The 23692-nt window shown below is 37.1% G+C and overlaps 1 protein-coding gene across 4 annotated transcripts in view; it reads left to right on the top strand.

Annotated features, from left to right (window-relative positions):
- Positions 1-23692, top strand: part of smurf1 (SMAD specific E3 ubiquitin protein ligase 1) — an 84069-nt gene that overhangs the window by 48044 nt on the left and 12333 nt on the right. For 2 of the 4 annotated variants that reach the window (XM_069906238.1, XM_069906241.1), the window contains 11 exons: positions 5317-5555; positions 12689-12773; positions 12867-13013; positions 13907-14111; positions 14255-14358; positions 15875-15989; positions 18872-19050; positions 19446-19583; positions 20450-20570; positions 21378-21579; positions 22978-23062. In XM_069906238.1, coding sequence (XP_069762339.1) covers positions 5317-5555; positions 12689-12773; positions 12867-13013; positions 13907-14111; positions 14255-14358; positions 15875-15989; positions 18872-19050; positions 19446-19583; positions 20450-20570; positions 21378-21579; positions 22978-23062 — 1620 coding nt within the window. The remainder of the gene's footprint in view (positions 1-5316; positions 5556-12688; positions 12774-12866; positions 13014-13906; positions 14112-14254; positions 14359-15874; positions 15990-18871; positions 19051-19445; positions 19584-20449; positions 20571-21377; positions 21580-22977; positions 23063-23692) is intronic. The other 2 variants (XM_069906239.1, XM_069906240.1) reach the window with 2 other exon arrangements.

Raw genomic sequence — 23692 nt, 5'->3', positions numbered from 1 at the left:
TATATATATATGTGTGTGTGTATGTGTGTATAAATATATGTTTGTGTATAAATATATGTATGTGTATAAATATGTATGTGTACAAATATGTGTATAAATATGCATGTGTATATATATATATGTGTGTGTGTGAGTATATATATATATGTGTGTGTGTATATATATATGTGTGTATGTGTGTGTGTATATATATATATATATATATATATATATCTACTGGTCTGGCAAGCCTTCGGATGAACGACGCCTATCTGGTGTAGGCTTCATGGTCAAGAGCTTCATTGCCTCCAAACTCGAAAACCTTCCGACAGGCCTCTCGGACCGAATCATGTCCATGCGACTCCCCCTTCAAAACAAGCGTCACATCACCCTCATCAGTGTCTATGCTCCAACCCTCCAGGCGGAACCAGCAGAAAAGAACAAGTTCTACACCGACCTGCGCAACCTCATCCAACGTACCCCTACAGCCGACAAGGTTGTCATCCTGGGCGACTTCAACGCTCGTGTCGGCAAAGACTCAGAAACCTGGCCAGGAATCCTGGGCAAGCATGGCGTCGGCAAGTGCAACGACAATGGGCGCCTCCTGTTGGAGCTCTGCGCAGAACAGCGGCTTGTCATTACAAACACCCTTTTTCAGCAGAGGGACAGCCTTAAGACCACCTGGATGCATCCCCGATCCAAACACTGGCACCTCCTGGACTACATCCTGGTGCGAGAAAGTGACAAACAAGATGTGCTCCACACCAGGGTCATGCCTAGCGCGGAATGCCACACTGACCACCGGCTGGTTCGCTGCAAGCTCAACCTTCACTTCAAGCCAAAGCCCAGGAACAATAAAGCCCCCAGAAAGAGGTTCAATGTTGGAAACCTGCAGTCAGACGAAGCGAGAGGAAACTTCCAGGCAAACCTCAAAGCAAAGCTCGACGTTGCAACCCGCCTCACGGACCCGTCCCCTGAAACCCTCTGGGATCAGTTGAAGACTACCATACTGCAATCCACTGAAGAGGTACTGGGCTTCTCCTCCAGGAAAAACAAGGACTGGTTTGACGAAAACAGCCAGGAAATCCAGGAGCTGCTGGCAAAGAAGCGAGCTGCCCACCAGGCTCACCTTACAAAGCCGTCCTGTCCAGAGAAGAAACAAGCCTTCCGTCGCGCATGCAGCCATCTTCAGCGCAAACTCCGGGAGATCCAAAATGAGTGGTGGACTAGCCTCGCCAAACGAACACAGCTCAGCGCGGACATTGGCGACTTCAGGGGTTTCTACGAGGCTCTAAAGGCTGTGTACGGCCCCTCACCCCAAGTCCAAAGCCCGCTGCGCAGCTCAGACGGCAAAGTCCTCCTCAGCGACAAGATCTCCATCCTCAACCGATGGTCAGAACACTTCCAATCTCTTTTCAGTACCAACCGCTCAGTCCAAGATTCCGCCCTGCTCCAGCTCCCTCAACAGCCCCTAAGGCTAGAGCTGGATGAGGTTCCCACCCTGGATGAGACATATAAGGCAATCGAACAACTGAAAAGTGGCAAAGCAGCAGGTATGGATGGAATCCCCCCAGAAGTCTGGAAGGCTGGCGGCAAAACTCTGCATGCCAAACTGCATGAGTTTTTCAAGCTTTGTTGGGACCAAGGTAAACTGCCTCAGGATCTTCGTGATGCCACCATCATCACCCTGTACAAAAACAAAGGCGAGAAATCAGACTGCTCAAACTACAGGGGAATCACGTTGCTCTCCATTGCAGGCAAAATCTTCGCTAGGATTCTACTAAATGGAATAATACCTAGTGTCGCTGAGAATATTCTCCCAGAATCACAGTGCGGCTTTCGCGCAAACAGAGGAACCACTGACATGGTCTTTGCCCTCAGACAGCTCCAAGAAAAGTGCAGAGAACAAAACAAAGGACTCTACATCACCTTTGTTGACCTCACCAAAGCCTTCGACACCGTGAGCAGGAAAGGGCTTTGGCAAATACTAGAGCGCATCGGATGTCCCCCAAAGTTCCTCAACATGATTATCCAACTGCACGAAAACCAACAAGGTCGGGTCAGATACAGCAATGAGCTCTCTGAACCCTTCTCCATTAACAATGGCGTGAAGCAAGGCTGTGTTCTCGCACCAACCCTCTTTTCAATCTTCTTCAGCATGATGCTGAACCAAGCCATGAAAGACCCCAACAATGAAGACGCTGTTTACATCCGGTACCGCACGGATGGCAGTCTCTTCAATCTGAGGCGCCTGCAAGCTCACACCAAGACACAAGAGAAACTTGTCCGTGAACTACTCTTTGCAGACGATGCCGCTTTAGTTGCCCATTCAGAGCCAGCTCTTCAGCGCTTGACGTCCTGCTTTGCGGAAACTGCCAAAATGTTTGGCCTGGAAGTCAGCCTGAAGAAAACTGAGGTCCTCCATCAGCCAGCTCCCCACCATGACTACCAGCCCCCCCAAATCTCCATCGGGCACACAAAACTCAAAACGGTCAACCAGTTTACCTATCTCGGCTGCACCATTTCATCAGATGCAAGGATCGACAATGAGATAGACAACAGACTCGCCAAGGCAAATAGCGCCTTTGGAAGACTACACAAAAGAGTCTGGAAAAACAGCCAACTGAAAAACCTCACAAAGATAAGCGTATACAGAGCCATTGTCATACCCACACTCCTGTTCGGCTCCGAATCATGGGTCCTCTACCGGCACCACCTACGGCTCCTAGAACGCTTCCACCAGCGTTGTCTCCGCTCCATCCTCAACATCCATTGGAGCGCTCACACCCCTAACGTCGAGGTACTCGAGATGGCAGAGGTCGACAGCATCGAGTCCACGCTGCTGAAGATCCAGCTGCGCTGGATGGGTCACGTCTCCAGAATGGAGGACCATCGCCTTCCCAAGATCGTATTATATGGCGAGCTCTCCACTGGCCACCGTGACAGAGGTGCACCAAAGAAAAGGTACAAGGACTGCCTAAAGAAATCTCTTGGTGCCTGGCACATTGACCACCGCCAGTGGGCTGATAACGCCTCAAACCGTGCATCTTGGCGCCTCACAGTTTGGCGGGCAGCAGCCTCCTTTGAAGAAGACCGCAGAGCCCACCTCACTGACAAAAGGCAAAGGAGGAAAAACCCAACACCCAACCCCAACCAACCAATTTTCCCTTGCAACCGCTGCAATCGTGTCTGCCTGTCCCGCATCGGACTGGTCAGCCACAAACGAGCCTGCAGCTGACGTGGACTTTTTACCCCCTCCATAAATCTTCGTCCGCGAAGCCAAGCCAAAGAAGAAGATATATATATGTGTGTATGTGTGTGTATATATATATGTGTGTGTGTGTGTATATATATATATATATATATATATGTGCATGTATATATATATATATGTGTGTGTGTGTATAAATATATGTGTATGTGTGTGTGTTAATCTGCTGCCTTAATTGTTCAAGTTTGGGCTCCAAGCACTTAACTCAAAGAGTAAATTATTTTTGCAGGCAGTTATGCATTATTAATGTGGCCCAATGTGAAAAGGAATCAACACCTTCAGAAGGAAAGTAAATAATTGATAAGAGAAGCCTGGAAATTATTTTAAATTAGCAATCTTGTCCAGCTGCCCGGACAACTGCCTTCAGCTCCACACGAGCTTTGATCGGCCCATTGAGGGAGCTGACAATGGTTTTAGCTGAAATCCCGGGTTTGCACCCAAGATAGCAGCGCCTATTAATCAGTAGCAGCCACAAGGGGCTGAGGTCTCCAGGGAAGCGGAGGACTGGAGCAGGGCACCAGAGAACAGGAAGATCACGCACTTTCTGAGAAGGAGAAGCAGAAGAGACAAACTGCGGGAATGGTAACAGCTCTGCGGCTGAGGGACCAGTGCATGCAGTGGTCTGCTGTTGACTCGAGGCAAGGAACTTGTGGAAACTGGGTTGCTGGAGATTTCTGTTTGGAGACTGGTGGAGACTGGCTCGAATTGGTTGGAGGGTTAGGGTTAAGTATCGGAACCTGGATGCGAGGAGGTGCTGAGGGCACTGAAGAGTTCCTGACCATGCCAGATGTTTGGATCTGGAGCTCGAGTTGCCAATGGTTTGGTCTGGACTCTCTGGCTGTGGGAGCGCTGGAGGCGAATCTATGGACACTCGGTGACTCTGGGGAGACTCTCTTTTCCTTCTCGCTCTCTGACTATAAATCTGACTAAGAATTGCTTAGGCAATTCCTGCCAATGGCGAATCTGCCTTGCATCAGACTAAAAGAAATTTTGTCGATGACAATAAATTGAGTCTTGAATCTTGAAATGTGGGATATAGTAATTTAATATAAATGTGCTTAGATTTTAAAGTAAAGTAGGCAGGCAATGACATTAATTGCACTATATTTGCAAATAGTTCTTTCCTAATATTTAAGTGCGCTTCAGCAGATTAAATTTCTGGGCCAATAATTGTATACTATTGAGCATGCTATTAAACATAAACTGCCTATAAACAAAGATTTCCAGCATATTTTGCTTTTTGAGACTAAACTGAAGAGTATCTTTTATCGTAATATTCGTGTGTCAAAACTATTTGGACAAGAGCTCTTAAAAAATTTCATAAGGTAGCTTTAATTCACATTACAACTCGATTATCTGAAAGAGTTGGGACTAGGCCTATTTCAGATAAACAACATTTTCGGATAACTGGTCTTTTCTTAAAAAACAGCCCAGTAGCAACAGTGTTTAAGCAACAAACAAGGGAATGCTTTTTAAGGCATGAAGTAATGTTTAATTCTCACTTTATAAAAAAAACCCAACCTGAACAAATGAAGAGAAGTCCATCACCAAAAACATGAAATTCTACTCAGAGGTTTTTCCAAAATTCCAAATTTTTTCAACGTGTGAGATCAATTCGGCTCTGAAAAAATTGTAGAATAACTGAAGATTTCTGATTGTTTTGATATCCTCATTCATCGAAAAGTTTTTGGAGGCGAAATGCCGTCATTTCCGCTTCAAAATTTTTCAGATAAATGAAGATTTCTGACTTTTCTGAAATCCTCATTAATCAGAAATTTTTCTTGGAGCCAAACAGACGTCACTTCTGGATCCCAAAAAAATTTGGAAAACTGAAGATTTCGTGTAATTGGAGCTGCACTGTATTCTCCAGAAAATGTTGATACAGTACTAATGTTGCAGTGCTTTCAATTCAAAATTTTCAGTGAAACAAGAAATTTCATAGGAATTATTGGGACTTTATTAGGTCAGCATTTGTGCCATACTCATCATTCTGAAAATAGAAGTATATTGCAAAGGATGCACCTTGATTAGGAATTTTTGAGTGACATAATGGCATTTTATTTCAGGCCACTTTTTGAGGATTCTGGACCTGGAAGGCCTCTAAGCTGTATAATGGAAGACACCGTACCATATACAGACATGACTGGTGCTGCTGGTGGTGGAAGCTGCCAGTTGATAGAATCTCCAAGCCAAGAGCAGAGATTGCAGACACAGCGAATCCGAAACTTTGGTGTTCGAATTCAAATGCACACGCCACAAAGCCGGCCTCATGGCCATCAATCTCCAGTGCTACCAGAAGGATATGGTAATGTTGGGATTCGGTAGTTTTTAAAAAAAAAAATTAGTATTTATAAAAGAATACTAAAATAAAAGATGGTGATCCAGTGATATTTCTTTGGCATATGGTACAATGCACAGATTTCAGTTTTTGAACTTAAAATTGATGTAAAGTTTATTTTGAACGGAGTCATTTTATTTTGCTTAAATTAAATTTCTCTTGGGTATGAGTCTGGTTTAAATCTCTGCTTGTGATTATTGGATAAATTGTAATTTAATAATGTCAAGTTCCAGTGAATTAAATGAAGACCGATTGATCCACCCCCTCATACTTGCGCAAATATGCTGAATATACGTACTTCACAACCATTGTGTTGTTATTTTGGGTAAATGAAATCTCATATCAGGCTTCCTGATAAGTAATTAAAACCAATTATTTCACCTTCCTTCATCAGTCTTGTTATGCAGTGTTTCAAATTTCACCCTGTAAATGCACCCAAAATATTACCCTACCTTTTCAGAAATGGGAAACTTTGTATAGCTCCAATTTTCTAGAATGTTTCGGATTAATCAGCTTCTAAAAATTGTTTTTCTGAGGGTACAATCAAAGTTTGATGAAATGCATTGAGAGAAGACCATTGACAGTTTCCTTTTGATAGTGAATTCTAGGATACATAAGGAAAGTTTCAGGACCATACAAATTCAACCGCTACTTTCCTTTTTGTTAATGCCCAGAATGCTTTGCTTGAGTTTTTCCAGTCAGGTTTCCATTTCAGCCTTCATATGTAACAATTCAAATCCATTTTTATTGGTTCTTGTTCAGCCATGTCTAGAGAATCCAACAAATGGTTTCAATGGATAACCAAATGGTACAAAAAATGAATTTATATCTTCCTCCTATTTCTCACCTATATTTTTCCCAATGTCACATTAAAAATATTTATTTTTACCTGATTATATATTTTAATGGCAAGATGCTGTAGAGTCTAGACATGTAATCTCGACCTCTCTGGTCAGACTTTTAAGAACCCGTTTTTAACACTTTGTTTTCAGGTTTAAATTTTTTAAAACTTAGTTTAAAGTATCAAGGAACTGTTATGGCTATTAATGGTAAAAAGATTAAACCTCAAATACAGAAGAAACTACATTTTCGGAGTGTTGAAGATTTAGAGCCTAAACAGTCTGCGACAGTTTCAATTTTGCTTTCTTCTGTCCCTAAACCGCAAAGATTGCCTGTGGGACCATGAGAAGGACATTGCTGGAATTACTCGTTCTCAGGAGGAAGGTGCGTGTGCCCCGATGTGGATCCTGATCCTGGCAGCCTGCCGACTTTAACGGAGGGGGCACGCAAGAAGACAACTCCATTGCTTGAAATGCCCCAGGAAGTTTTCCAATCTGAATATTTTGGTCTTTTTTGTGAGTTTTTGCAACAACAACGGGTTGCGGGGGGAGAACAGCATCGGCCCCCTGAGGAAGTCGGGGTGCCGTCGCTGGGAGTTCAGACCTGCAGTGAAACTGTTAAACTGCCTGTTGTTGAGATGCAGCAGGAGCTGCAGTTACCTGGTTCTGCCACTATGTTAGAGAAAGCAGGGCTGAGCTTTTCTGAATTACAATGTAAACAGCTAAACCTTATCATTCAGCCTATGCTGAATGAAATGTCTCAAAGGCTCAGTTTGGAACTGGATACAGTTAAAATATGTGGGGAAGCATCTTGTGAGGATTTTAAACAATTTCAGGCTGATTTTTTGAAATGTCAACAACAAGTGGCTTCTAATACAGAAAAAGTGCTGGAGGTGGAAAAATCCGTTAAAGAATTGCGAGAACTTGAGAAGGAGTTAGAGAGGAAAGTAGATTATTTGGAGAATCAAAGTAGAAGGAATAATGTGAAGATTGTTGGTTTGCCAGAAGGTATGGAAGAACAAGATCCTCTTTGTTTTTTTACAGAATGGATTCCACAAATATTGGGGCGAGAATTTTTCTCTGGAGGTTTGGTATTGGAAAGAGCTCATAGAGCCTTAAGAAGAAGACCTCTGCCTGGTTAGTCACCGAGACCCGTGATAATTCGATGTTTGAATTATTTGGACAGAGAGACAATACTTCGTTTAGCAGTGCAAAATGCGAGACAACGACAAGCTCCATTAATGATTCAGAATAGTAGAGTTTTTTTCTACCCCGATTTGAGTCAAAAGGTTATTCAGCGTCAGCGTCGATTTAATCCAGTTAAAGTTTTGTGGCGTAAAGGCCATAAATCTACGTTTCGCTATCCGGTAGTGTTGAAGGTGTTCTGTGGAGACTTTCAATCTCGGTTTTTTGAGAATGAGTGTGAGGCAATGATTTTTGCTGATTCGTTGCCAGATGTAAGAGGACAAAGACGTAGTCCACCATTGTCTCCTAAAGAAAAATCTGGTTACTCTGGAAATGGTAGAAATGGAAGAAATGGGAATGGAAAGAGTCCAACTTCTTTTGAAATGGGGTCACCGAGACTGGAATCTCTTGGATGAATAGAAGAACTTTTTATCTTTACTTTCTTTTTATGTCACTATGATATCTTGTTAGTTGTTTGGCTGGGGAGGGAGAGATTTGCTCTATGTTCTATTAGTCATCAGCCACTGGTGTGTGATCCACACCCAAGTTTTGTTTAGGGATTACTGCCTTTTGGTAGTTTTTTTTTGTTTTTTTTTTCCCTTTTATTTTCATTTTCATTTTATTTAGACTTTAATTTGTGGTTTCTTTTTCTCCTATTGGAGGGCCTATTTACGTTGATCTGAGTTTTTATATATTGATATTATTAGTTCTTAGTTATATTAGTAGGTATGTGAAAGTTGAAGTTTGCTACTTTTAATGTTCGAGGTTTAAACAATCCGATTAAGCGTAAACGTATTTTGGCGTATATTAAGAAAATGAAAATTGATATCGCTTTTTTACAAGAAACCCATCTGAATGTCAAAGAAAGTATGAAATTGAAAAGGGATTGGGTAGGACATGTATATTCTTCTTCATTTAACTCCAGGGCTAAAGGTGTAGCAATTTTGATACATAAGAATTTATCTTTTGAATTACAATCAATGGAGGAAAAGGCAGGATGTATTCTTAAATTAAACTGTAAGATTTTTAGTGAATTTTGGACTCTACTTAATATTTATGCCCCAAATGAAGATGATGAAACATTTATTTCTGATGCATTTTTATGTCTGGGTCAGGCTAATGAGAATGTTTTAGTTGGTGGTGATTTTAACTGTGTTTTGGAACCATTATTAGATAAGTCCCCGAAGAAAGTTAAGAAATCTAAAATGGCGGTTCAGGTTCGAGCGTTGATGAAAGATCTCAACTTAGTGGATATTTGGAGACGTCTTAATCCGACAGAGAAAGATTTTTCCTTTTATTCAGCTAGACATGAATCGTTTTCAAGGATTGACTTTTTTTTTTAGTATCGGCACATTTACAGGGGAAAATACAACAAGCGGAATATAAAAGTCGGGTGATTTTGGATCATTCTTTGTTATACTTATATCACTCTGAGAAAGTTCAAGTGGCTTATCGTTGGAGATTTAATACAATGTTGTTAAAAAATACAGAATTTTATGAAAGAACATATTAATTTTTTTGAAAGAAAATTCTAATTCTATCCAAAGTAAATTTGTAGTATGGGATGCTATAAAAGCTTATTTTAGAGGACAACTAATTAGTTACACTGCTAAAATGAAAAAGAATTGATTAAATTAGAGAAACGGATTAGTGAGTTAGAAAAGGAATTTCAGAGAGACGCTACAGAAGATCAGAAAATAGAATTGTCTAGGTTGAAACTGGAATATAATACTTTGCAATCTTATCAATTTGAGTGTATGATTAACAGGACTAGACAACGATATTATGAATGGGGAGAGAAAGCACATAAGGTATTGGCATGGCAATTAAAGAAAGAACAGGTTTCGAGGACTTTTAATGCTGTTAGACGGAATTCGCTTATTACATATAACCTCGTGAGATTAATGATGAATTTTACTCATTTAATAAACAGTTATATACATCTGATGGAGAACAAGAAAACGGATCAATTGATCTTTTTTTTATCACAATTGAAATTACCGACCTTAGAGGATGTAGATATACAGGAGTTGGAAGCACCATTTACTGACTCGGAAATTAAGATGGCTATGATGGAAATGCCGAATGGTAATTCGCCTGGTGATGATGGATTTTTGGCCAAATTTTATAAATGTTTTTATGATGACCTCTCTATAGTGTTTGGAGATGTACTACGTCAGGTTGGCGAACATTATGAATTACCTGAGTCTTGTTCTAGTCCTTTAATTATGGTAATTCCAAAGAAAAACAGAGATCCTTTGAAAATATCTTCATATAGACTGATTTTGTTGTTGAATGTAGATTATAAAATTATAGCCAAAATTTTAGCGAATAGATTGGCTAAGTTTTTACCTAAGATGATTCATATGGATCAAACAGGTTTTATGATGAATATACCTCGGATAATATTTTACGTGTGATTAGTTTGATTAATAGATTTCGACAATCTCCAGACTATCCGATGGTGATATCTTTAGATGCTGAAAAAGCATTTGATAGAGTTGAGTGGAATTTTTTGTTCAAAGTTTTGGAGAAATTTAAGTTTGGTCCTTTTTTTACTGGTTGGATTAAGGCTTTATATAGTAAACCGGTAGCTAGAGTACTGACGAATAGTTTGATTTCGGAACTGTTTAAACTGACCCAATCTACTCGTCAAGGTTGTCCTTTATCACCAGCTTTATTTGCGTTAATGATCGAACCTTTGGCTCAGTTGATAAGACAGAATACACAGATACAGGGTATGAAAGTTTTAGATGAGGAATATAAAATTAATTTATTTGCTGATGATGTATTGGTGTACCTGACAAATCCAGCTCAATCACTTTTGCATTTGAAGGAGTGTTTGATGCAATATGGATGTCTTTCTGGATATAAAGTTAATTGGGATAAAAGTGAAATATTACCGGTGAGTGAAGGAGATTATTCAGTTTATAAGAATATTATTAATTTGAAATGGACAGATCGAATTAAGTATTTGGGTATAATTGTGGATGTTCATTATCAATCTTTATATAAATTAAATTATGTTCCGTTAATGAAAAAAATTAAGACTGATTTGATTAAATGGAAAGATCTACCTATTAATTTATTGGATAGAATAAGTACAATTAAGATGAATATCTTTCCACGTATACAATATTTATTTCAATCTGTTCCGTATTTACTTGGCAATTTTTTTTTTGAGATTTGAATAAAATGGTTAGGGAGTTTTTATGGAGAGGTAAATTTTCAAGAGTAGCATTGAATAAATTAACTTGGAAATATGACTTAGGGGGATTACGGTTGCCACATTTTTTAAATGATTATGAAGCAGCCCAATTTAAATTTATTAGTTCATTGTTGGATTTGGAACGGCCCCCTAGTTGGGCCAATATTGAGATGGCAAATATTTATGAATTTGAAATACATCAATTTTTGTTTAGATGGAATGTAAATTTGTTACAGCAACATAATGTGTCTATATTAAAACATTTAATGAAATTATGGACAAAGAAAAAGAAATTGATAGGTTCTAGTGGTGAATTGTCAGCTTTGACTCCGTTGTATAATAATCAACTTATTCCTTTCTCAATATATAATCGGAGTTTATTACATTGGAGATTAAAATGTGTGGAAAATTTGGGAGATTGTTTTAAAGACGGTAATTTTTATCTTTTGATCAGATGAGGGACAGTTATGGTATTGATAAGAATTTTTGTTTCTTTATTATCAAATTCAATCTTTGGTAAACCATGTGTTTGGTAGAGATATGATTTTACCTGAAATGACTAAATTTGAGACTTTTCTTATGAAGGTACCAGAGAAGGGATATATTTCAGTTATGTATCAAATATTACAGGATGGTATGGATAAAAAGGGTTGGGATAAATCTAAAGGTAAATGGGAAGTGGAGATTGGTTTTATTTTTTCCGAGGATGATTGGTCAGATATTTGTTATGATGCTGTAACTAGACTGATAAATGCACGTTATGCAATGATTAATTACAACTTTTTAATCAATTATATTTAACACCTGAAAAACTAAAAAAAGATGGTTTTCATGAATCAGATTTGTGTTTTAGATGTGGTAACGCGGTTGGAACTTTTTTTCATGTGGTTTGGTCATGTATACATATACAATCTTTTTGGAAGAAAATTCAATTGTTTTTAGAATACTTGTATAAGATTAAAATACCTTTAGACCCGACGGTATTTTTATTGGGTAGTTTGCAACCTTTGAAAGGTTTCGGATTAGATAAATTTCAACTTGCTTTTGTATATTTAGCATTATCTGTAGCGAAAAAATGTATTGCTAGTACGTGGAAGGATACGAATATGATTGATATTAATAGATGGCATAATGAGATGAAATATTGTTTAATAATGGAAAAAATTACATATGTTTCGCATGATAATTATAATTTTTTTCTTAATAAGTGGTTGTTATATTCAGAATATTTACATTTTGATTTACATTGATTAGATTTTAATATGTATTCTTCATTTTTCTTTAAATTTTTTTCTTTTTTTCATGGCTCTCCTTAGGAGAGTTGGCTGAAGGAGGCGGGGTTCTTTTTTTTCTCTTTTTTTATATATAAAATATAAAATGTAATGTTCATGTTTATTGTTATATATGTTACTTATTACTTGTATCTTGAATGAATAAATAAAGTTTTTTTAAAAATACACATGTTGTAACATTTTTTGTATCTTGCATGTTTTTGAATGTGAGCAAGTCACAAGTTAAAAGAGTATGGATGTTTCTGGGTATGTTTTTTATACCCAGCAAATTTTGTTCCTTAAGATTCTGAATTGAAAGATAATGCATCTCCATATGCTCCTTTGAGAGAGGAAAATAGGCTGTAACTTCACACTTAATTTTAATCAGTCCATCAGGTATAATTTTTATATTCACAGCCTTGCTTCACTTGTAGGTAACTTGTGTTAATTACAAATGTAGAAATGATAGTTTGAAAAACATTTTCCTGTTTTGTGCATTTGGGCTATATATTTGAGCAAGGATACATTCATTCATTGGCAAGCAGGTTCCAAGTGATTGGAAAAACTAGTCCTAAATCATTTTTTATTTGTTTTCAGAGCAGCGGACAACGGTACAAGGACAAATTTATTTTCTGCACACACAGACTGGAGTCAGCACTTGGCATGATCCTCGAATACCAAGGTTAATTGGCAAACTCTAATAAAACAACAGAAGAAAAGTTCTTGCTAAATAGATAATTTCACTAGTTCTAATTTGATTTATTTGTTTTTGCAGAGACCTTACAAATTTTAATTATGATGAACTTGGTCCTTTGCCATCTGGGTGGGAAGTCAGAAGTACAGTGTCAGGAAGAATTTATTTTGTAGATCACAATAACCGAACTACACAGTTTACAGATCCCAGACTACACCATATAATAAGGTAAATTGTTCAAATCACAGTTTACCTTCCTTTGGAATAAATGAGGCTTGCAGTTTTTATGTTTTATTTGACTTCAGTTTGGTCTTTTCCGTTTTCTTCAGTGTTTCAGAAAGTCAGTTAATTTTAGTTATTAAAAAAATTATTTATTAAAGCTGCATCAACTTTTGGTCTCTAAATATAATAAAATCAAAATAATGCCCAAGTTATGGGACTTTGCATTAATTGCACAAACTACATGTTGAAAGAGTGCTGAGATTTGAAATCTACCAACTCTGATTTTAGAGGCATAAATTTGTTAGATGAGGTGACAAGGGCTGACATTAACTGCCTTTTAGGCAGGGAGTGCTTTTGCCACTTTCATAACTGCATGGTACTTCAAATGTGATGCAGCGATCACTTTTGTATAACCTAAATGAATGTACAGTACAACTCCGAAATGGATTCTCTGAAATCCTCATTTATTGGAAATTTTTTTCATAGCCAGACCTCAGTCAGTATCGGCGGCGGTCAGCATTATTTTTTAAATGAGATTTAAACATTATTTTAATGCTTGAAAAAGATTTTCCTTGTTTGTTGTATTTTAAACACTGTTACAAGAGATTTGGTGTTGCTACTGGGCTGTTTTTTAAAAAATGACCAGTTCTCAAAAAAAACTTTATCCGACCATTTCAGATAATCGGAGTTGTACTGTAGTTAAATTTTTAAAAGATATTTTAACATTGTAGTTAATAAAGAAAACATTTCATTAGCCTTGATTTTTTGTAATAGATATACCCAATTGCATTTCAGTATCTGCATATGTGAATATCTCATTGGACTGCCATTCCAAGGTGTATATCTTCATCTTGTACAGCTTTACTCACTCAATCCACCAATATGGTGCTTTGTTGCAGCAATCCAACTCAGTTGAAGGAATCAAATCAGACATTGCCAGTGCCAGCTGAGGTCCCAGTGGATGAAGGAGAGGGAGAGTGGTCTGTCCCACGATGTGAACGAGATCTGGTACAGAAGCTAAAAGTCCTGAGGCACGAGCTTGCCTTACAACAACCACAAGCAGGCCACTGCCGTATTGAAGTCTCTCGGGATGAAATCTTTGAAGTACGTTGGTCTGTAAGAGGTCAAAACACTCTACATTAGTACAATAGGTCTAAGAGCCTTTCATTGCATTATGTAAATCACCTTTTAGAAAAATTTGTAATTTTTTTGCACAAGTGAACTCACCTACAGTTTGCATAATATAGGAATCATACCGACAAGTTATGAAAATGAGGCCAAAGGATTTGAAAAAGCGTTTGATGGTTAAATTTAGAAGTGAAGAAGGCTTGGATTATGGTGGAGTTGCCAGGTGAGAATTTTTTTTAGTTAGCATGTTACTGAGAATAGAATATACAGTACAATTATCCAAAATCCTCAGTTATCCAAAATTATTTTGGACTTAGAAGTGATGTCAGAAAAATCTGAAATTTTTCAGATAAATGAGGATTTCTGATACGAACTGACCTTGCAGGTTGCAAAAATTTTAATATAAAAAATCTTCTTCAGGTTGTTTTTTTGGTAGGAATTAAACATTATTTCATGCTTACAAAACCTTCCTTTGTGGTTTGTTGTTGTTTAAACACTGTTACAAGTGATTTGCTGTTGCTACTGGGCTGTCTTTTTTAAAAAAAAGACCAGTTCTCCAAAAATATTGTTTATCTGAAATAGGCCTGGCTGGTCCCAACCATTTGGGTAATTGGAGTTGTACTGTACTTGCAGCAAGCAGTGTTTGCAGTGGTGGACTCAACTTAGTATTTGACATTTGATCTCTAATGTGACTCTGAACTTGACCTAATATTCAGTTAATGGATAATAATGCATTGCTATAGTCAACTGATGTAACTGGAATCTGTATTTCCATCAGAATTTGCTGCAACAAAACCAGATTATTCAATTATAAAAACAGTCTAAACAAGAGCACATGAGCCCGGGTCCTTATTGCAGCAAAATGATGAAGACTGAGTAAACTTAGCTAAAGCAAAGACCTGCAACATTGGTAGAAACTATTAACCATATTTTATTAAGACATGCATGTATATGTTTTAAAAGTTGAAATGACTATAAATGAAGATAAATTTCCACCCCTCCATCCCCCTTGAGGCATTAGTCTGTTGCATCCATAATTTGAGTGTTGACCCCCAATTGCATTGTAGGGTATATTATTACTTAAGGAGATAAATATTGCCTACTTTTAATTGAGGTGACACCTGTCAACTAATATTGACCATCTATATGTAGGAAAGGCTTGAACTTGTAACTTTGTAGGTTGCAAGTCAATAAAAGTAGAAACTGGAGAGCAGCCGGAATTAGGAAGGAGTTTGCAGAACATTAAGGTGGAAGATACAGTTAAATACGAAGTATAATGTGGAACATTAATAAATGGCTATGAATTTTCATATTGCATCTTTTAAAAATCTTGATGTACTTTTTTAGTTTCCTATGTACTTAATTCTTACATCCTCAAAAAATCTCAATTCAGTCATATTCATTTTCCCTTTCATGAATCTATAATTATGCTTGATAAAATTATGAATTTCTTAAGAGTCTTGTTGCCACAGTCATCATAATGAATATTTGCATTCTCTTATGTAATGCTATGCTTACCATCTGGCCTGTGCTTCTCTATTTTCTCAAATAGACTGTATATTTATTATATTCTAGTCAGCTGAGGCAATTCCAGAATAAAGTAGATTTTGGGAATTGAGATTAAAATAATATAACAGCCATTCAAATTAAATAGAAAAGCTGTTCAGAGAGCTTATTTGTTCATTTTAAAGTGCTGGCCATTGAGAACTATTGATCAAATGTGTTTGCTTGTTTTGTAGGGAGTGGTTATATTTGCTCTGTCATGAAATGTTGAATCCTTATTATGGGCTGTTTCAATATTCCACTGATAATATCTATACACTACAGATCAATCCAGATTCAGCTGTCAATCCTGTGAGTATTTAAAGGTGCAGTTAAAGTTGGAATAATTGCAACTGAATTTATTTTGTCTTTGTTCTATGTGAAAAGCAAGAATTATCTCTTTTCCTGTAGTTTTTTTCTTTTCCCCCTGCTCACCCCCCAACCTCTGATATGAAGAGCGTAAAAATTTAAACAGCATAAAAGATATGCAAATATAAATTTCAGATACATCCATCAATATGCTGCTCTAGTGGTTTTGCTGGTTGAGGAATGACTGCTTTCCTCCAACCCAATATTTGTTAGTAGAGAGTTCAACACATTTACAGAAAGGTTTGTGCAGACATAGACAAAATACAGGCAGATGGGACTGACCTAGAATGCCAATGAGTCGGCATAGATGTGTTGGGTGGAAGGGCTGTACAACTATAAGAGATGGACTATTAAGAACAATGGTAGATTGTTTTATTATCATGTGGTTTCTGGACATATTTTCTGAGATTCTTCAGTGTAATTACTAAAATATTTCATGGAATTGTATACATCAGCAACTGCTCTGTTGAGGTTATTTAATATTTATCCTTATTTTCAGTTTCTAAGCTATTTACTTTAAGACTGGTCTGATTCCAAGTAGAGAAATGAGTGATTGAATTATATATTGTAATATTTACCAATATTCTCTGCAGATTTTGGTTTCTATTCCTTGAGTTTCAAAGTATATATACAGGTATCTCCCACTTTTCAAAAGTTCGCTTTACACTATTTGGCTTTTACAAAAGACCTATATTAGTACCTTTTCTCGCTAACCGAAAGAAATCCAAAGATGATTTTCACTTTTATGAAAAAAGGCGAAAAGCTAAAATAGGGTTCAGCGGGCTGTCAGGAGAGCGCCGATCAGTGTGGGAACTGATAGCAGGCTGTCGGGAGCACGCAGGGCAGTGGTTCTGAGAACGCTCAAAAAAATTTCCCATATAAATTAATGGTAATTGCTTTGCTTTATGCCATTTCAGCTTACGAAACGTTTCATAGGAACACTCTACTTTAGGATAGTGGGGGATACCTGTATAGGGTTTTTATTTTTGTTGATTCAGCTTCATATTTTTGGCAGAGGATTTATGAAGCATTAACATTGTGTATTTGACAATGTGACTATAAATGTGAGTATTTGATTTACATTGCTCTTCAGAGTTTGATTTTAATTATTCTAAAAGTGCAACAGTCATCCTTTCTTGTACAGTGATAGGGTTTCAAAAACTTAAAACTTCTGTAATTTTTGGGGATAAAGGCAAGTAAGGATGGTGGGGATCTCCCTCCACCGTCTGAATTAAATGGATTCTAGATTAAATATATCATAAGTAGTTCAGTTAACATGCTCTCAGTATGGTCCAGGCAATTTGGCCCATTGGCTTCATTTTAGGTTGAGGTTTGAGCAAATTCATTGAGGCATTTTGAACATGAAAAGAAAATTCGCTGATGAAATTGATTAATTTCCCTCATCAAATGCTCTCCTGATGGCTATTAGATATTTTCATGCTCTGAAGCCACATTCAGAAATACATTAATACAGTAATAAATCAACAAATACACCAAAAGCACTGAATCTCATGTCTTATTACTGCATGTAATGAACTCCATGGAATCAGCTGGTTTCAGGAGCTCAAGATGGTCCTTGGTACTGGTCACTATCTGGTTTAAGTAGAGGTCCAATGGGCTGATTAATGTAGTTAAAACTACTTTATCCTAACCTCTACCTAACTCGATTCTCAAAACACAGGGGTTATATTTATTGTGCAAAATAAGCACTAAACCAACCTATCTGTATGTGTTTTGTCTGGTTGAATGCGTGTTTTGCACTGAGGACTGGAGAATGCTATTTCATTGGGTTGTACTTGAGCAATCAGATGACAATAAACTTGACTTGTCCTCCACTTCCCAAGGGATACATCTTAATTTTGATGTGTCTCTAAAATCTAATGGTGTATTCACTAGCAGATGGTAGTTTATTCTAAACAAACATTTTTTCAGGGCCTGGGCAATGCTAGCTAACAATTCAAATATAATTGCTTTTAACCCGTCCATTATAAATTACTCCATGAACAAACAGAACGCTAATTTATTGCTCTGCATTGGTAAATCTATGGCTGACAAAGATTTGGTGTCCTTTCAACAGCTACTGTTTTGATGATGGCAGTCCTGATTCTCTAAGTGTTGCATTGTGATTCAGGTCAGTTGTCTCTGAAGGCAATACAACATGATTCACTTTCCTAAGCCACTATCTAGGTAATACACGTCCTGGGTTACAAATGCCTGACTTATGAACAAGCTTTCGGGAGAGCATCAAGATGAATGGGGATGGATTTGCCAGCTGCTACTGGGATGCAGTTATCTTCTGCTGGTGGAATGGAGTATTTCCACTTACTTGCCTTCTCTCCTTGCATCTTTCCCCCACCCCCAATCCATACAATCATTCAAGTCAAGCAGACCTGGGAGCACTGAGCAGACACGCTTGCTCACTGAGTCCATGAGGTCAGCTGGCAGCTGCTCTTCCTATCTCAGCTGTTTCTGTGATGTTCTCACCTGTAGTCGTTTCTTCTGACTTTAAGAGCAGTTCTCAGGCACAGAACACTGTCGTCATTTGAGGATATTGCTCTTTATATTGTGGCGCTTCAAAACTAGATCCTTCCTGGTGATGGTCATAGAGGGAACTTACCTTGGACTACAAATAGCACTTTCTGTTTAATTATTTCAGATTAATATACTTTGGTTTTGATTTAATATTCTTTTGTGTGATATTACCTAATTCTGAAGCATAAACAACGTGCATGATTGGAGAAAATAGATTGAATGTTTTTGCTGTTTATCAACCACAGGGTGGCAGTATTGTACATTTTTCTTGAGCAAGTGACTTTCTTCTACAGGAGCACTTATCATACTTCCATTTTGTGGGTCGGATAATGGGACTGGCTGTATTCCATGGACACTACATTAATGGGGGTTTCACGTTACCATTCTATAAGCAGCTATTAGGAAAACCTATCCTGTTATCTGACTTGGAAACTGTGGACCCAGAATTGCACAAAAGCCTGGTTTGGATCCTGTGAGTTGAGCTAATGAAACTTTTAATATAGATTAATGTCCTGGACTACAAATTGAAACCTCACCAACACCATTCATGGCTCTTGAAGTACTGATAATTTAAGATGATAGAATTTCAAGTTTTTTTTAAAAGAGTATATTATGCAAAATTATCTATAATGATTTATATGCATTATTAATTGCTGTGACAGAAGGAACACATTGTTAATTACCTATACACTGGAATTGAGTGATAAATAGTTGAACATGGAAAATTATTGTTTTAAAACAATACTGTCAAAACAATAAATTTATTGATTTAAAATAAATTTATTGTATAAAGCAGTGATTTGCATCTCAGATAATGAAAAGAGCAATATCAGGTTAATTGATTGAATAATGTATTTTCCATTACAGTGAAAATGATATCACACCTGTGCTTGATCATACATTTTGTGTTGAACATAACTGTTTTGGTCGGATTATTCAACAAGAGTTGAAACCAAATGGCAGGAATGTTCCTGTAACTGAAGAGAATAAACGAGAATATGTGAGGTAAAGATTTTTTTTCTATGTTACTGTCTGAGATTGAAAGTTTTGTGTGACTACTCTTTTAATGTATTTGATGCAATTTTCCAGTTCAGGCCAGGTATCATGTCCTTTTTATTCTAGTTTTTTAATTAAATAATGTATTTTAATATTGAAAATCATACAATAATTGCATATAGTTTGCGCATCAGCTTTCTCCACTATGCATTAGCAAGGAATCTTTGTACCTTAAGCTAGTGATTTCTTATCAAATAATAATTTTGTTCTTGGATGGTAGCCAAAGCTACACCATGACAGCAGCAATTTAGTTTTATCTTAATGATGGCAAATAATTTTAATAATTGCATTTTGTAAAACAATTGTAATTTTTTTGAAATAATTGCAAATAAAACCTTGCAAAATGAATTAAAAAGTCTTCAATTAAATGAATTGTGCAAATTGGCATTTTCTGAAACTGCTTGATAAAGCACATTTTCCCCATTGAAGTAATTTTTCAGGACTATTGGGAGTCTGACAATTTGTCACTCAAGTTACACAATATCCTATATACAGTTAGGCATGTCGAGACCTCATATGCAATATTTTACCTATATTTTCTCTAAAAATTGCTCGTATAATGATGCACAAAATTATTTCTGACTTTGCTTGCTTTTTGCTTTAATGTTTTTGTTTCATTTAACATTTGCCTAGTTATCTGATTAGTGTATGGAGCTCTTAACATTTAGGATTTGCCATATATTTGTGTATTTTTGCCATTTCACCAAGTAATGTTTAAATTTATAAAGAATTTTGATACATTGAAACTTTGAATTTTATTTTCAAATATATTACATTGTCTTTATTCCATTAATCCATCTTATCTGTGTTTTTAGGCTTTATGTGAACTGGAGATTTATGAGAGGAATTGAAGCCCAGTTTCTTGCTCTGCAGAAGGGATTTAATGAGCTTATTCCACAGCATCTCCTCAAACCTTTTGATCAGAAAGAAATTGAGGTAAAAAAAAACTTTTCATTTTTATTGATGACCAAATTGTGTGATTATTCCCAACTTTTTCCTTTTTGACAAGCCTGCTGCCTGAAATATCCAAAGAGTGTAAAAATCAAGAAATTGCTGTGCTTAGTTTTTCCATATCTATTTTAAAAGGTGTATGCTTTACTTACCATGGAAGACTAAACTTGTGTAAGATTAAGATACAAATTAGGAAGACTTGAAGCCTGATGCTACTTAACATACTGGCATGCAAAATCCTAAGGTAGCTTAACACAGGAGATGTTTGGACATATTCACTAGCAGGAGAGCCTTGAACAAGTGGACTTAATTATGAGATCAGAGGCCAATCATTGAAGTGAGATGTATTTCTTCTGCTCTGGAATTTGCCCCAGTGAGTGTTGGAAGCTGGATCATAGGAAGTTTTTTTAAGTGGAAGTGGATAAACATTTCATTGATATAGGAATAGAGGGATGTGGAGAAAAGATACCAAAGAGGAGTTGAGGGCAGCGATGATTGTTAAATCACTTGGCACGCTTGAAGTGCTTGATGCCCTGCATCTGCTTCGGTTTCATTGTGTTCTGAATATTTGGTACATTTTCTGTTTCAGATGTCCAGCTACTTCAGCTTTTTAAATTTTCTTTCATTTGAAATGACCATCTAAAATTACACTTCTGATACATTTGAAGCAGTTCTGCCAACTGAAAGTTGTTAACAATATGTGCATTCTGCTTTTCATGTAGTATTATTGTTAATTGTCCTTGTATCATGTCTTCATAGAATCTCTGAATCTGATTTTTTTTGTTCCTACAGCTGATAATTGGTGGGTTGGGGAAGATTGACATAAAGGACTGGAAAGCTAACACGCGTCTAAAGCATTGTACATCTGACAGCAATATTGTAAAGTGGTTCTGGCAAACAGTGGAGATGTTTGATGAAGAACGAAGAGCTCGATTACTTCAGTTTGTAACTGGTTCTTCCAGGGTACCTCTGCAGGGTTTCAAGGCACTACAAGGTGGCTATCAGATAAATCCTACTTTGCTCAAGTATGCTGATTTTGTATCGCAAACAGATGTAATGTATTTCCATTTTAAAATCAGAATTAGGATGGCATTTTGCACAATTCACATTCAATATTCTGGGACATCTATTTGTATGTGCTCCAATCAACACACAATCTGACTAAATAAAGAGTCAGAAAAACAAATAATTGCTCTGAATTGAAATAAAATCTGTTATTTAGAGATCAGCAAAATACAAAAGTGCCCGAGAAACACAGCAGGTCACACGACATCTTTAGGAAGTAAAGGTAACCAATCAATCAACATAACGGAGTGAACTCTTCGTCATGGTCATCTTTACTTCCTATAGATACTGTGTGACCTGCTGAGATTCTCCAGTACCTTTCTGAATTGCATTTCAATCACAGCATCTGTTGAACTCCATTTTGAGATCAGCACCATCTTAACAGTTTTCACCACTGATCTGTCTTAGGATTTTTTTTCCCACAGTAGCTATAAAAGTGGTGATATATTTAGTGGAGAGGAATTATAAAGACCTGCAAAATCAGGAAAAGCATAGCCAACTAATACACTTACAATCTGACTACAGCATTGTTATGGAAGAGTGGGAAAATGAAGGAATGCAGCAGTAACTGGGGACAGTATAGTTAGGGGTTGTTGCCAGAGCCACAAGTATGAGACTCAAAGGCTCTATGGCTTGACTGATGTTAAGGTGAATGACGTTTTCATATAGTTTCAAATGGAGCAATAAGAAAAGATTTGGTCATCATAGTCCATGTGGAGGCTTCGGCTTTATCACCTTTGTCCTGTTTGTGTTGTAGGCATATTGGCATGCAATTAAAAACAAAAAATCAATTGAATGTGTGGCTCAAAGATGAATGTGAGAGAAATTCCAAGAATTTTAAATTGGCCATACAGCATGGTATCAGCCCTATCTGACCCATGAACCCGTGCCTCCGAGATGTTACAGTTTATGAGGCATTAGTCCTGTACCAAGAAAAGAGCAGTTCTTTCGGCAAAGGCTTGACTTGAAACCCATGGATAGCAAACAAAATCACTTGGGGCATAAGTAATGCTTTGTAGCTTCTGGGAAAAGTAGAGTGGTAACACAAAACTTGGCAGTTTGTTCTCTTGCTATTAAGCTATAAATAGATCCAGCAGTATTTGCGTTTGTATTATCATATTTTCTGATCATTATGCTTATTTTTAAAACTTTTTATATAGCAATTTAATGTCATTGTCAAAAACTATTTCCACATTGGATGTTGACTTCAGATTGTTTGATCCTTTCATACGATCTCTATTCTCTATGCACATTTCCATTGATAGTGTTAAAAATTAGCATTGTTTTATTGCCTGCTGTATGGTTTAACTAGATTTTGTATTGCAAGGTTCTACAGGTGCTGCAGGCCCAAGACTTTTTACCATCCATTTGATTGATGCTAACACAGAGAACCTTCCCAAAGCACATACATGGTGAGTTTTATTTTTGGAAAAGGAGAAACATTCACATCATAGTCATGTTGGTCATGCTCAAGTTGATAGCTTACAAATTATAGCCTTTAGATTTGGACATACACATAGCAAAGTAACAGGGCTTTTCACCACCCAATTACACCAAATTGGTCCACACTCTCCAGTATGTTTTAAAGGGTGGGAGGAAACTGGAGCATCTGGAAGAAGCCCACACAGATGTTGGGAGAATATACAAATTCCTTACAGACACTTTAGTCGCAGTAAATTACTTCCATAAAGTGTCTTCTCTGACTTTCCAACCGACTCAATATTTTATGAACAGAATGCATTATGAATCTATATTTGTAACCTCTTCGAAGATCCTTTTTCATCCTACATCTTTTGTAGGATGGTCACAGGTGTACATCATTGATTGATAAGTTATTTGACCTCCAAGTAATTGGTTCAGCTGGCTGCCCATGTGCTTTAGCCTTTAGTTAATCCTGCTTTCCCAATTTATTTCATAACATAATAGCCATCAGGAGATCAAGAGACAGATAATGAAAAGATCTACAAACAATAAGCTTGGCTTAGTAGGTGATTTTAATTCTCCCAGTATTGTCTGGGACTTCCTTTGTTCCAGAATTTGTT

This window comes from Narcine bancroftii, chromosome 12 (genome assembly GCF_036971445.1).
Source record: "Narcine bancroftii isolate sNarBan1 chromosome 12, sNarBan1.hap1, whole genome shotgun sequence".
Lineage (NCBI taxonomy): Eukaryota > Metazoa > Chordata > Chondrichthyes > Torpediniformes > Narcinidae > Narcine > Narcine bancroftii.
The sequence above is the reverse complement of the archived record's forward strand: the minus strand, read 5'-3'. Positions and strand labels throughout refer to the sequence as shown.